General features: G+C 37.9%; 1 protein-coding gene across 1 annotated transcript in view; it reads left to right on the plus strand.

Moving 5' to 3' along the window:
* LOC128659976 (gastrula zinc finger protein XlCGF26.1-like) overlaps nt 1–15,948 on the plus strand; it is a 434,460-nt gene that overhangs the window by 33,003 nt on the left and 385,509 nt on the right. Inside the window, exon 3 of the mRNA XM_053713569.1 lies at nt 12,820–12,935. Coding sequence (XP_053569544.1) covers nt 12,917–12,935 — 19 coding nt within the window. The 5' untranslated portion in view covers nt 12,820–12,916. The remainder of the gene's footprint in view (nt 1–12,819; nt 12,936–15,948) is intronic.

The raw sequence follows: 15,948 nt of genomic DNA on the forward strand, positions 1-15,948 counted from the left end.
GTAAGCTGCTATCTAAACTAGTAAAAAACTTTAAACAATCACCAACGATAGAATCAATACAGATCAAGGATAGTCATTTGAATGCCCCAGAAGACATATTGGAATCTTTTTACCAACATTATAAAATAATTTATTCATCTACACCTATGGATAAGTCGGCTAGGGATGTGTTCTGGAAAGACTTAAAGATCACTAAATTCAAATCTGAGTTCAGCCAGAAATTAAATGGGCCTATTTCTGAGCTCGAAGTCTCAAAAGCTATCCAATCATTAAAACTTGAGAAAGCTCCAGGTCCGGACGCAATGCCTAACGATTTTTATAAAATCATGGCACCTACCTTAATTCCCCACTTAACTAAACTCTTTAACCAATATTTCTCAGGCGAAGTCCAAATACCAAATAAATTTTTAGAATCTAATACTATCTTTCTACTTAAACCTGGGAAAGATCCAGCGAACAGGGACTCATATAGACCAATAGCACTGTTAAACTCAGATTATAAGATATTCACATCAATTTTAGCAGCAAGATTACAAGAGGGGATAGCAGATGTCATTCATAAAGACCAAGTGGGCTTTATTCGCAACCGCAGTTCAGCAGCAAAAATTAGGCAATTACTTCTAATTATTGACTACTTTAAGAATGTTGAAGAGAGTACATTGAAAGAACAGTCTGATGCCGCAATATTAGCGGTAGACGCCGAAAAGGCATTTGATCGTGTTAATCACGAGTTCTTATTAGATGCCGTACAACGCTTTGGAATTGATAACAAATTTTATAAACTGGTGGAAAATATATGTTTATATTCATCCACGAGTCTAGTTATTAATGGGCATGTATCAGATACAATTAGAATGGAAAGAGGAACCCGTCAAGGATGTCCTCTTTCACCTCTATTATTCGACCTAGCAATTGAACCACTTGCATTGAAAGTTAGACATCAGATTGAGGGAATAAAAATTCATAAAAAAGAGGTGAAGGTCTCCCTATATGCCGATGACCTGCTACTATATATCTCAAACACATCGTCAAATATTCCCAAATTTAATAAAATAGTAGATTTATACGGTCGATGTTCAGGATATAAAATAAACAACACAAAGTCTGAACTATTGTGGCTGAGGAAAATGAAAGATTCCTGCACAAAACATCCTTACAAACTAGTTAGAAGTTCCTTTAGGTATCTAGGAATCATAATATCAGATAATCCTAAAGATTGGTACTCTCTAAATATATCTCCTATATTAAAACAAGCTCTGAGCTATATGAAGAATTGGCAACATCTGCCACTCTCCATCTCAGGGCGAATAGCTCTTTATAAAATGACTATCCTTCCCAAGATTCTCTATATCTTGCAGAACCTTCCTGTTCTGATTAAAATATATGATATAAAGAAATTTAATTCTACTCTTAGAAGTTTTATATGGTATTCAAAAAAACCTAGAATTTCACTTCAAAAACTAGCCTTCCCTAAACAATATGCCGGACTGGCACTCTCTGATCTGCATTCCTATAATCTTGTTTTTCTAGGTCGTATAGCTTCTGACTGGATAGCAGAAGCAGATTATTTCACAGACAATGATCTTGAGGCAAACATAATATTCCCTCTAATTCCACTATCTTTGCTGCACTTGTCTTATAATTCTATTCCTAAACAAGTAAAGAAGTTTAAAACAATCTCTATAATCATTAAGGCGTGGAAAAAGATTGGAGCAAAAGTTGGAATTAACACAGATATACCTAAACATCAAACCCTTATTGGTAATCCAGAATTCCAAGAAGGAACTTCTTCATCCATTCTGATGAAATGGAAGAGGCAGGGAATATACTATGCACGACAAGTGGTTAATTTTGAGACGGGGAACATTAAATCCTTTGAAGACTTAAAACAAGAATATAGCTTGGATAATCGTGACTTTTTTACATATCTGCAAGTTAGACACTACGTAACGCAATTAATTCATAAGTTCCCGTGGAACTGGACATGGGGTAGGTTAGGGAATTGGCCAGTTCTGATTAAAGCCGGACGTACCTCTATCTCTCCATGGTACACATATATGGTAGGGTTTAAGGGTGAAGAGTGTGTCAAACAAATAGCTCAAAAATGGACAAACCTCTTTATGATTAATATTGATCATAAGAAGCAGGTTTTACGTTCTATAGTCTTACTTTTTGAGACCACAATAGCTGAGACTTGGAGGGAGTCCCATGTGAAACTCATACACTTAACATACTATTCCCCAGATAAAGGTTATAAATGGCATAATACAAACTTTAATAGCTGCCCTAAATGTAGATTACCAGCGGCCGACATAATTCATGTATTATGGTCTTGCCCTAAACTGCAACAATTCTGGCTTAAAATAGAATTTTGGATAGAAAAAGTCTTAAAAATAACTCCTCTAAAGCTTACAGGCATAGATATAATTTTCTTGAAAGATAAGAGTCCAACTTTAAAAGAAGTAAGAATAATAAATCTAATCATTTTAGCAGCTAGAAATTTGTTATTTAAGGACTGGAAGCACAATATTATACCATCAATAACAGAGATTAAAAACTATCTTAGGAAACAATGTATAGTTGAACAACTAGCAACGAACTTGAATTCGGAGCAAGAGATAACTAGTTTTTTTCAAAAGTGGTCAAGATTTATTAGGATATTCCCCCCTAGCGAGATCGATACTTTAATCTATCCATTTCGGAAAACCGAAATTGTGTTATTAGACATATGGTAACTTAACTTATCTTATCTGAACAACAAACAGCTTTTTTTTTTTTTTTCTCCCCCTTCCCTTCCCTCTCCCCCTCAGCTCTGCACATAATTTGATACATTCAAAAGTAAAAGGAGAAAAAGAGAAAAAGAAAAAGGAAAGCAAACAATCTAACACAAGAAATAGTTAAGTTAATCCATTCCAGGAATATTATCTCTCTGGTTTATTTTTGTTATTTTAAAAGGAAAATCCAGCAGACTTATATCTAGTCAGATTGAACTAAGTAGTAACTCATATCAACGGTTCAAGATTAGAAATTTTTTTTTGTCTTTCTTATTGATTTATCGAATTGATGAATTTGATATGAAATTAATATCTTATCATATGTTATCTTTTTAGAAGAATTTTATGTTATGAACTCTTTGTTACTATGAAATCTAATGTTATCCCTGCTGATAATAAATAAAAGATGTAAAAAAAAAAAAAAAAATGATATACTCTGTTTAAATCATGAATGTCTAATTATGACTTTACTGTCCCTTTAATTACCATACAATTCTGCTATATACAGAACAGCAGATGATGCATATACGGGACACGTGAAACATTTCAGCTTTAACCCTTTAGCAGGCACAAAGGGTCCTCACTGGAACCATTTTTTGTTTAAATTAACCCTTTTTGTTTTACCAGTGTGTGGCCAAATTGTTGATACCCTACTGATCTGGAGCATTGAGGCCTAAGGCAGACTCTTCAACGATAGGCTCTCAACACCTCCACCACCAGCTGTGGTAAACATGGAGAAGCATATAGTTCAGGAGTTGGGGAACTTACTTTTACAGCACTTTGCCCAATTTGAGGAGGACTCACTTAAATCTATGCAGTCGGTCACTAACGAGGACTCCTGTACCCAATTTACTGATGTAACATAGTAACATAGTAACATAGTAACATAGTAGATAAGGTTGAAAAAAAGACTGAAGTCCATCGAGTTCAACCTATACAAATCTAAAATACTTACAAAAAGCTCCAGTTAAGCTTAAATAACCCCATTAAAATGTGACCCATTTAATACTAGCAATCATATCCATGAATTTTGTTAGTATACAGAAACTTATCCAGACTATTTTTAAATGTATCTATGGTATTGGCATTCACTACCTCCTTTGGTAATGAGTTCCACAATTTTATTGCTCTCACAGTGAAAAAACGTTTCCGTTGCAGGAGATTAAATCTCCTTTCCTCCAACCTTAAATTATGACCTCTTGTCAGAAACAATTTTCTTGGAATAAACAGAGCTTCTGCCATCTCTGTATATGGGCCTTGAATATATTTATATAAAGTAATCATGTCACCTCTCAAGCGCCTTTTTTCTAAAGAAAACAGACCCAGTTTGGCTAGCCTCTCCTCATAGGTTAATTTCTCCAATCCCCTTATTAGCTTTGTGGCCCTTCTCTGAACTTTTTCTAGTTCTGCAATATCTTTTTTAGCAATTGGTCCCCAGAACTGCACTCCAAACTCAAGGTGAGGTCTTACCAGGGCTTTATATAATGACAGAATTATGCTTTCCTCCCTTGAATCAATACCTCTTTTAATACATGCTAGTATCTTATTAGCCTTTGAAGCCGCTGCCCTGCATTGTGCACCCATCTTTAGCTTGTTATCTATTACTACTCCCAAATCCCTTTCCTCCTGTGTTTGGCTAAGTCTTGTCCCATTTAAAAAATACGTAGCCTGCTTATTTTTACTTCCAAAATGTAGAACCTTGCATTTTTCCGTATTAAATCTCATTTTCCATTCACTTGCCCATAGTTCTAATTTTAGCAAATCCCTTTGTAAAGACAGTTCGTCCTGCTCTGACCTTATGACCTTACTTAATTTAGTATCATCTGCAAAAATAGAGATGTCGCTATTTAATCCTTGCTCCAAGTCATTTATAAAAATATTAAAAAGAACAGGGCCCAGTACTGATCCCTGGGGGACGCCACTGATTACCTTTGTCCAATCTGAGTATGATCCATTTACTACTACTCGTTGCTCCCTATCTTTTATCCAGTTATTTATCCATGAGCTAACATTTTCAGCTATTCCCAGTCCCTTAATTTTGTGCATTAATCTCTCATGTGGCACTGTATCAAATGCCTTTGCAAAATCTAAGTATATCACATCCACTGATTCCCCTTTATCTATATTTTGACTTACTTCCTCGTAGAATCTAATCAGATTAGTTTGACATGATCTATTTCTCCTAAAGCCATGCTGATTAGAACTCATAATCTTGTTTACACGAATATGCTCATCAATATAATCCCTTATAATCCCTTCAAATATCTTCCCCACTATTGATGTCAGACTAACTGGTCTATAGCTTCCTGGATCATCCCTGCTTCCCTTTTTGAAGAGTGGCACCACATCAGCTTTACGCCAATCCTGGGGTACCATGCCTGAGGATAATGAGTCTTGAAAAATTAAGAGTAAAGGTTTGTCTATAACAGTGCTAAGTTCCCTCAACACCCTTGGGTGTATTCCATCTGGGCCTGGAGTTTTATTTACCTTAATATTTTCCAGTTTTTTCCTGATATCCTCTAAACAAAACCCAGTTAGTGGTATGGACTGGCATGTTCTATTATGTTCAAAAGTATCATTCAATGGTTCTTCTCTTGTGTATACTGAAGAAAAAAACTGGTTTAGTACCTCAGCCTTCTCCCTGTCATTATTTATCATGCTACCCTCCACACATTTTAATGTACCTATATTATCCTTCTTAGATTTTTTGCTATTTATGTACTTAAAGAACCTTTTTGTGGTGCAGATGAGCAATACAGAGGTAGAAACTACTAGCCTGCCCCCTAACCTACTGCTGCGAGGGTCTCTAATAGGGACAGACTCTCTGATGTTGCACTACAGACCTGCAGATGGGCGACACTAAAAGCTAGCGGTTCACCACATGCCGAGACCAGAGCTATTGCTGCAGTCTCTTACCAGACCTCCACGCAGCAGTCGGCTATAGTTCTGGAAGGATTGCAGACCGGCGAGGCATATGAAACAATGATGCTTTGCTCTAGCTCGCTGCCTATGCCCCTTACCAACTTACCCTTATATATTCAGCCTAAACCTCTCCTGTAAAATGTGGAGATGGCATCAATAGATCCCGGGGGACTTCCTTCAGATATACAGCTTATAAGTGAGAAGCGTCCTCTTATCTCTTTGTCTGCTCTCTATACAGATGAGAGGGATACTATCTTACCTTTACCCCTGTCCTAGTACGGAGCGGCTAGATCCTCGAAACAGGATATAGGGTTCATGCATCGCTGGGCCATCTCACATTACACGTAGCCAGCCTTGTTCAGCAGACAGTGTCAAGTCTTTATTTTGATTAGTGACAATCTCCTAACTAACGATAAAGTCTATGAGAGACATGATCCGGTCTGACGGCTTGTGGTCAAGTCCTACAAAGAGATTAAGGCTAACATTTATTTGGTCTTTGTATTTTTGTACTTGCATTATGGCCATCAAACTCAGTTGCAGCCCATCAGAATAGTTAGAGTAGGCTAATCCTCATGTCTGTTCTTGATGAATAATATCTCTCCTTATATTCAGCCTAAAACTTCTTTTGTTGTAAGGCTGTACCATATACTGGCTGAAATAATATATTATGTCTTTTTTATTGCTATTTATGTATCAGCAGTTTATTTTTGGTAATATCTGAGATCTTCTGTGTTCTTATGCTTTCATCCTATGCAAAGCCTGTTTCTTCAACTGTGGCTTCAAAGTAATAAGTAGCCTCATATCCTGCTTAGATTTATTGAGCCTACTTCTTGGGTCACTGAATTATTAATAGTAGTGTGTTACAACATAGTCCCAAAAATAACTTTATATAGCACAGTAAAAGCTACTGAGACGTAGAATAAGTTCTTTTCAATGATGTTCTTTGATCCTGAAATATTTTTAGAGTCTTCTTTACTGCAAGTTTAAGAGGGGTCAGAATATGTTATGATTTTTTATGATTTGTCTATAAAGTTTAACAACGTAAGGTACAGTCGTGTAAATAGTGGAAAGGGCAACAACTTAAATGACTATTTTCATGTCCTGCTGCCTGCTTCCAGGGTGGTAGGATGACGATCTTGATTTATAAACTACTATGCCCTGTCCTGTTACCAATTGAAAATTAGGAGATTATTTAATGCTTAATACTCCCAGTTGTATACGGTAATCCCAGGCTAATATGGCATATATGAATACAAGTAGAATGTAACAGGTCAGAGTACTGGTCTGTAAACAAGCAGCACTCAAAGTAGCGCTGATCAGGGAGAGGAAGGTCTTTAGCAGCTGTTAAAAGACAAATAGATCAGAGGGTAGTACAGAACCCACCAATAGATGTAAGGGTTAAAAATGTGTACAAGGGTATAACAGCACTTAAAGATTCCTCTTCTAAAACAAGAAACATATAAAATAGTAACTGTGTGGATAGGATTGAAGAAATAAATAATAAAACATAATTATACTGTCTAGTAGGATATCAGTGTCCTCCACTGATTATAGCCTTAGTGCTGGCAAAGATTGCCTCCAATGAAGCGCATCCACGCATGCGCGAAACGCGTCAGCCGATCCTGACTGTGTACCTCAGTAACCTGTTACTACTTTGGACTGCCAATAAACTGTGTTATCCAGCATTTATCTACTGTGAGTCAGCGCACTTTCTTCTTACCATTATGCTGGCAGAGATGGCCAAATTTGGATTCCTCCTTGAGGTAACGTCAGTAAGGCACGGCAGGTAGGTGAGTGATGAGATTGTCTCGCAGCCAAGAAAAGCATGCATGAGCAATATTCTATTCAGGAATATTGCTCATGCATGCTTTTCTTTGCTGTGAGACAATCTCATCACTCACCTACCTCCCGTGCCTTACTGACGTTACCTCAAGGAGGAATCCGGATTTGGCAATCTCTGCCAGCACTAAGGCTATAATCAGTGGAGGACACGGCCACTAGTACTGCACATAATAGCTACGGATTATATTTGCACAAGTACCCCTCTTCAGGAAACAAAGTGATTGCTGCCTACTGAATACCCTGACCCGGACTTTAAGAGAGAATTGAAATGGCTGAAGAGGAGGTGGAAACAAAATTTAAAGCTACATACTCCAAGAGGTGGATGGCATACTTGAATATCCTGGGAGGAAAGTATTGTATGTGAATCTATTCATCACTACAAACTCCAAGAGGTGGGTGAGATCTGTAAGGCACCCCTCGCTACACCGGACCTACCTGTACCAGTATATGAGTACCCCTTTCAGTGCGGCAACTTACCTCATTAGATTGAGGTAAATTCTGGTAAGGGGATCTACATTACAAGAGAATACTTAAGAGAATATTTAAATGGACACTTACTAATCTTGCATTATATTTTGCACTTGATATCCTACAAGACTGTATAATTATGTTTTATTATTTATTTCTTCAATCCTATCCACACAGTTACTATTTTCTGTTTCTTGTTTTAGATGAGGAATCTTTAAGCGCTGTTATACCCTTGTACACATAATATGGCATATACTTTATATTTCTTGTGACACAATAAAGTACTCTGTCCTTCGTATACCCATAGCCGCCAACCAAGACATGTCAGGTGAACTGATCACACAATCATTATAGTTCTTACTACCTACACGCACTAACTCCCTAACTACTTTCTGATCCTATTAAACTAGAACTGATGTTTTTTTATGTAGGATAAATAAGAAGCACTTAGGTTAATTTCTAATTTACCTGGTGCAAATTGATCCTAAAATACCTTTCTCACTTATTACATAATTGTCCACTATCCTAGAGCTGTTCATCACTCCCCTCTGGTCACACATGCAGGTACACCTTATGTTTATCTGCATACAAAAATCCTCTACCTAGATACTTTACAATCTCCTGAAATACAAGTTAAAAATATCTTAACTCATCTTTATATAACCATAGTTTACTACCCCCTTAATGTTGCCTATCTCTAGCTTAAAGAGGTCTATCATAACCTCCTTTGTTCTTGGGGACCTTTCACATTCTAATCAGAACATTTTATTCTATCATCTTGTTATCAGTATAACATAATACAAATAAAATGAGATCTCTCACTAGAGGCTCATGAGTAGTATCCTTTTTTCTAGCATACCCACCGCTATTTTAAAATGCCTTATAAGCTTTGGAGGTCCATAAGTGGCCTCACCAGATGATCGGAGGGTTTAGAATTTTATCGGCATACTATTTATATACAGTTCTTTTCAGACTTATAGCTTTTACTTTGAAACAGTGAAAATTGTTATATTTTATGTTTATAACTATAGCGAGTAATGTGGAAATTTCTCAGTGCTGATGTCATTTGTTTTGATACCTTTATCACATTGCAATGATTTATATGATTCATATATTGTTTGTATGCCTCAAGATGCACCTCATTAAAAAAATCCCATATCATATGGGGCTTCATTTAAATATAATAGTAATACAATAAAAAATTAAAAAAAAACATACAGTTAGTTGCAGTGTACAGCAATGCATATGTGTAGAATAAAACAGTCAGAAGAAATATAATTTATCCTAGAAAGATTAAAAAAGGAGAAGATTAGATAATACTGTTAGTTAACAAACAATAAAAGGGTGAGTTATTAGTATTGACGTATTCAGCTTTGTATCTCATATGTATCTAATAACATGTTAATATTATACATCTGTGTGCTATTGAGTTCTGATAAAATAATTTCCATCAATAAAAACATAAAATAATGCTGTATCCTGAGATATTTTAGGACACAACAGAAAAATCTCTCACATTTAAATAAACCATTTGTTTCCTCCTTACTTATCCGAATGATAATCACTCCTTGAGGGGGAGGCAGGGACTCTGTATTCATGTGACACCAGAAGGGACAATAGACATCTATATGAGAACAAAAGTCCAGGTGTGACCCTCTCATTGTCTCCCAACTGACAAGTTGTACTCATGTGAGTCACAAAGAGAAAGGTGACACTCCCACATTAGTATAAATATCTGTGTAACACTCAGTGATATCACAGGAGGAACCAGAGAGACTTCATTTTTACAGAGCTTCTGCTAAACGGTAATATGCAAAACCTGACACAAATCTTTATTAACCGCCTCACACTGTTGTGTTTTATATAATGATGAGAAAATATTGTTCTGTATTTTGATCTTATTTCTATTAGCTGCACCTGTTTATCATCAGAACGTTTATCCCACTGATCTGTGACTGATCCTTGTTGGGACCATTGATATTCACAAATCTATATAGAGGGGGTCTGGTGATTTGATATAGTCATGCGTATGGTAGATAGTGAGATATGGATATATATAGGTAGCTGGAAGTCATGGCACACTATAGTAAAATGTATCATAAAGGTTTAGTGGAAAGTGCTGTCAATAAGTAATTATAAGAGGAGATTTCTACTGCTGTGCAATGAGAAAAAAAGAGTCCTCTTGGACTGGTAAATAGAGCTAGACATAAGGAAGGGGGTATATGAGATAGCAATGACATTTAGATCTGCATCAATGTATAGCCTACATAGATAGACTTCTCACAGCTAGAAAGCGTGGACTACATTATGACATATAGTAATGGGAAGCTGGGGGGATGTGAGTATGATCTAATATATGGCTTAATTGGACCTCTGACTATTTCAATATTGAGACAGACCTTGCTGGCTGCTAAATAAAGTGGAGTTTAGACTATATGCAGATAAACTGAGGGAATTGGAGAGAGAAAAGAAGCAATTTAAGCACACCTATCCCCCTACGTGGTCTCTCCATGAGAGTCTTGATCTGACCTAGTGGTCGTCATTGATACCATATTGAGAGGGGAAGCTGAGAATGGTATATTGCTAAGTTATGGGCTCATAGTAGAACCGGACCGTATTAGCAGTGTATATTTTATGTACATTGGACTTCAAAGAACTCAGTAACAAACATACATGATATACAGGATATGAACTTATGAGGGTTTAATATATCTGATAATTTATAGCAGAAGAAATGAGAAATATGAGGGCATACAACCTCCCAGGTGATCTCTCTGTTATTACTGCAGTCAGACAATGTGGTCATCACTAGCACCATGTTAAGAGGGGTACGCTGAACATTATATATTACCCAGTCATAGACTTTTAACAAATATAAAGTTAAGACCTACTCCACACATCGGTAGTGCATATTCTATATACAGTAGGTAGCAAAAATTGTTAGCTTTCTCTGATTCATATAGGAAAGCATTTCATCCATAATAAACAAAGATGATAGGCATGTGAGATACATAGGGGAACTTAATAGTCAGAAGTGGAATAATAAAGTCTCGTAATATGAAATACAAAAACATATTGTTGTCCATGGCTTTACATGACCATTTAGTTAATAGGTTAAGGTCCTTAAGGTTCTTACTTTTGCCTCCCAAACTGCTCTCAGCGTAGAAGGGAAGCATGTTAAATTAGGGCGGGGGGGGGGATTCTCAGCCCATTCCAAAGCGATAGTTCAGTAACTGGATAATTGGGAGAGTTTTTCCTAGGAGCGAGGTGGCTTCGGGAGCCAGTTCAGCAAACTCGAACTTGAGGTAAGGCAGTTGGGAAAGATTGTCCGAGTCCCGGAGTATACTCCTCATCATCATATATTCAGATAGATGGCAGTTGTCGGGAGACCCGGTAATTTGCAGGCTCTCTGCTAATCAATTCGGTGGCTGGGCCAAGGGTGATGAGGAAATGCAGCCATACCTCTGTGTTTGGTGTATCCAAGAGAATAGCTGAAATCTCAGGGGTTGCTGACAGTGTGTGCTCCAAACTTGCTGCGGGAGATGATCCTTCCATGTCTGCAGAACCACCGCAAGTTTCTTTCATCAGAGAAAGATTATCTCCCATGCTTGCGCAGCTCCTGTTTGCTCCATCTGTTGGTTTGTTGATTTAAAGCTGGAATGTGGCAGTCTCAGGCGCAGATTCTTCCCTTGCTGTGATAGCCAGGCTGTTGGGGCTAAGCTGTTATCGGTATATCCACTGTCTCCAAATGTAGAGTATCCTGGTTGCCAGTTTCCAGAGAGGAAGCTCTTTTCCCTGCTGTGGGGTAGTCCCCTCTCGCCGTATCTGTGTCTGTCGGGTCGGAGTATAAGTAGTCGGTCTCTTGTAAGCCAGTTGGTCTTACCCTATACGGCTTGTGGAGAGCTGGGTAAAAGATCACCGCCATTCTTTCATCCAGTTTCTGCACATGCAACTGTAGTATTGCTTGCAATTGCGTAAGAAAGAAAGCTTCCTCCATTTTCAGTTAGCATGTAGGGGATAGCGTAAACTTTAGCCTTAGTTTGCTGCAAATATGTAGTCCTCTCAGCAATAGGGACAGTGCTAGTTTCAGAGGAAGGACTGCACACTTAGGCACAGCTTGTTGTGGGGACGGTGTTTAGGCTTCTGTGATAGGGGAAGGCCTCAGAATGAATAGCCCAGTACTGAGGGCAATTGAGCAACGTCAAGGTTCAAAACCCTAAATTTCAAATCAGGCTGTCCACAGACCAGTTTCTCCAATAGTTTGAATAATATATATCCAGTTTTAGCTTCACAATATTAGTGATTTTAGGAGATAACTTAAGGAGTTGAAGCTCAGTGCGACCACTAAGATGCCTGCCGCCCTGAAGTCCCCCCTATTACATTGTATTTTTATTATGCATCTGTGGTTTTGTAATTCTATATTTTATGGTCCTTTGAAATGAACTGAATTTGCCAAAATAACATCTCATTATATTATCACTCGATGTAAACACAAATGTTTTCTTAACTCTATCCAATAAAACAATTGAAATTAACATTTTAGTGCCTATCTCTCCCACACTCCCTTGCAGTGTAAAACAACTCAGTATTGACCAAGAGAAGTTAAAGGACTGGGGGTGAAGCACATGACAAAATGATTAGTGATATCTATACTAATTGCTTGTGCTGAATCAACATCACATATGTAATAACCTAATCAGCTGATCTGTATCACATGAACTGTTATGTGTGCCTTTAATTATACCATACATACAGTTAATCAGAGCCATTATTTATTATTATCCCTTTAAACTATTTAATATACTTTTTACAGACACGGCCAGAGCACTGAGAGATATCAGGTATTGATATAACTGGAGTGAATAAGGGAACCTTCTTCCTGAGCACAGACATTGGAGCCTGTTATCAGCATGAACTCATATGTGTTAGGTGAGTAAAATAGATATTATGCTGACTTTAATTACTGGGAAAATAGAATAGGTCACTTATTAAACAAATATAAACTATTATATTTATATCTGCATCTTTTAAGTACATTTGTGTCAGTGACAGTTATAAAGAAAGAGCAACCTCTATTGGGCTGAGGAGTAGGGTAAAAAAATACTACCCCCTCTTTGTCTTTTTAGACAGATCATGTCCAACTACCTAACCTCACCCCCAGACCTGGTTCATTACTCAGAACACCTGCAACTTCATCTTCCTCTGCCCTGAACTCACTCATAGAACACCCATAACTACACTTATGCCTACCTTGTTGCCACAACTCCCCCAGTGTTCCCCACACCAGAACCACCACTGATTTGTGTGTTTAATTTTACAGTAACTATTATTATTATTATTATTAAACTAATAAAGTTTTTGGCTATTTATATAAATCAAACAACCACACCCTCTCAAAACATCTCACACTTATCATTAGTCTGTGATGATTAAGGCATCATGTTCTCACCCAACTGGTTGAGCATGAGCCGGGCAGGGCTGTATTTGCAGTTGCTTGTTAAATGAGAATGGTGGATGCACCTCTCTTGCCCAGAATAAAGATGTACTTGTTCCCTGGCTGAGAACATTATCCACATGCACCTTGTTTATTGTGGCCCTATAACTTGTTGTCATCAGTAATTTAGGTTACTATGATGTAGTAATGTTTACATTCTATGTCATCCTTTTTTAATTTGTGATTACAGGTAAATAAATTTAAAAATACAAAAAGGAAGACATTTTGTAGTATAACAAAAAATGTTTTTTTTATTGAGATGGATTACATTATAAAGAATAAACATTCTTTCTTCTATAAGGTACGACGAGTCCACGGATTCATCCTTTACTTGTGGGATATTATCCTCCTGCTAACAGGAAGTGGCAAAGAGCACCACAGCAGAGCTGTCTATATAGCTCCTCCCTTAGCTCCACCCCCAGTCATTCTCTTTGCCTACTCTAAGTACTAGGAAGGGTAAAGTGAAAGAGGTGATAAAATATTAGTTTTTACTTTCTTCAAGCAAGAGTTTTTTGTTTTAAATGGTACCGGTGTGTACTATTTACTCTTAGGCAGCAGATGGATAAAGACTTCTGCCTGGAGGATGATGATCTTAGTATTTATAACTAAGATCCAGTGCTGTTCCCACAGAGGCTGAGGAGTACAGGAAACTTCAGTGTGAGGAACGTTTTCATGCTATAAAGCAGTGAGGTATGTTCAGTCATTTTTTCTGGAGAGACTGTGTATTTCAGAAAGGCTGACAGTATCCCCATGAGGGTAAGGGTAAGCAGTAATCCTAAGAGCTATAGAAAGGCATTGCTTAGCTTGCATAAGGGGCTAATTAAAAAATGGTTGACACTGGTTTTTGAATGTTTGTGGGCAAACGTTTTATGAACTGGGAGTGCTATTAACGTTTTGTGGGCAATAACGTTTTGTTGGCAACTTTATTGAGGGTACACTTGGCTTATTTTTTGGGTCTCAGAACCCACATGGCTAGTTTAAAACTGCTCTGGTGCGGTTCTTTGAGGCTGTAGAGACATAGAGTGAGATGGGCGGGGCCTATTTTCACGCCTCAGATGCGCAGTTGTTTTCACTCAGCAAGCTCCAACTCCTGAGGGCCCTTGTGGATGTTTTGGGCCAAATCGAAGCTTTAACCTCATATTTACTATCCCTGAGGGCAGGTAGGCTCCACAGCAGGGCTGTGGCAAGGTGCTGGGGGTGTTTTTTTTTTCCGAATTTAGGCCTTAATTCAATCCGGTTTGCACAATAAAGGGTTAAATGTTAAATTTTCTTGTGGGGCAAACTTAACTACACATATTGAGTCTGCTATCAAACATTTGAAAAATTTGGAGCATTTTAAAGCAGTTTTGCAGAACGTGTATGCTTTTTTTCTCTTAAAGGCGCAGTACCGTTTTTTAAGATTGTTGTTTTTTTCACTAAATAAAGTGTGTTCATGCTTGTTTGTAGTCATTACTAGCCTGTTCAACATGTCTGACATTGAGGAAAGTCATTGTTCAATACGTTTAGAAGCCATTTTGGAACCCCCACTTAGAATGTGTCCCTCATGCACTGAAAGGTCAATAAATTGCAAAGAACATATTTTAGCTACTAAAAGTATGTCGCAGGATGATTCTCAGTCAGAAGGGAATCGGGTTATGCCATCTAATTCTCCCCAAGTGTCACAACCATTAACGCCTGCACAAGCGAAGCCAAGTACTTCTAGTGCGTCTAATTCTTTCACCCTGCAAGATATGGCCGCAGTTATGAATACTACCCTCACAGAGGTTTTATCTAAGCTGCCTGGGTTGCAGGGGAAGCGCAGTAGGTCTGGTGTGAGAACAAATGCTGAGCCCTCTGACGCTTTATTAGCCATATCCGATGTACCCTCACAATGTTCTGATTTGGGGGTGAGGGATTTGCTGTCTGAGGGAGAGATTTCTGATTCAGGAAAGATGTTCCCTCAGACAGATATGACGGCTTTTAAATTTAAAGTAGAACACCTCCGCTTATTGCTCAGGGAGGTTTTAGCGACTCTGAATGATTGTGACCCTATTGTAGTTCCAGAGAAATTGTGTAAAATGGACAGATTTCTAGAGGTTCCTGCCTACACTGATGTTTTTCCGGTCCCTAAGAGGATTTCGGACATTGTTACTAAGGAGTGGGATAGACCAGTTTTTCCATTCGCTCCCCCTCCTACTTTTAAGAAAATGTTTTCCATATCAGACACCATGCGGGACTCGTGGCAGACGGTCCCTAAGGTGGAGGGAGCTATTTCTACCCTGGCTAAGCGTACAACTATACCTATTGAGGACAGTTGTGCTTTCAAAGATCCTATGGATAAAAAATTAGAGGGTCTCCTAAAGAAAATATTTTTTCATCAGGGTTTTCTTCTCCAACCTATAGCGTGCATTGTTCCTGTAACTACTGCAGCTGCTTTTTGGTTCGAGGCTCTAGAGGAGGCTCTTCAGG

The sequence above is a fragment of the Bombina bombina genome, chromosome 5 (genome assembly GCF_027579735.1).
Source record: "Bombina bombina isolate aBomBom1 chromosome 5, aBomBom1.pri, whole genome shotgun sequence".
NCBI lineage: Eukaryota > Metazoa > Chordata > Amphibia > Anura > Bombinatoridae > Bombina > Bombina bombina.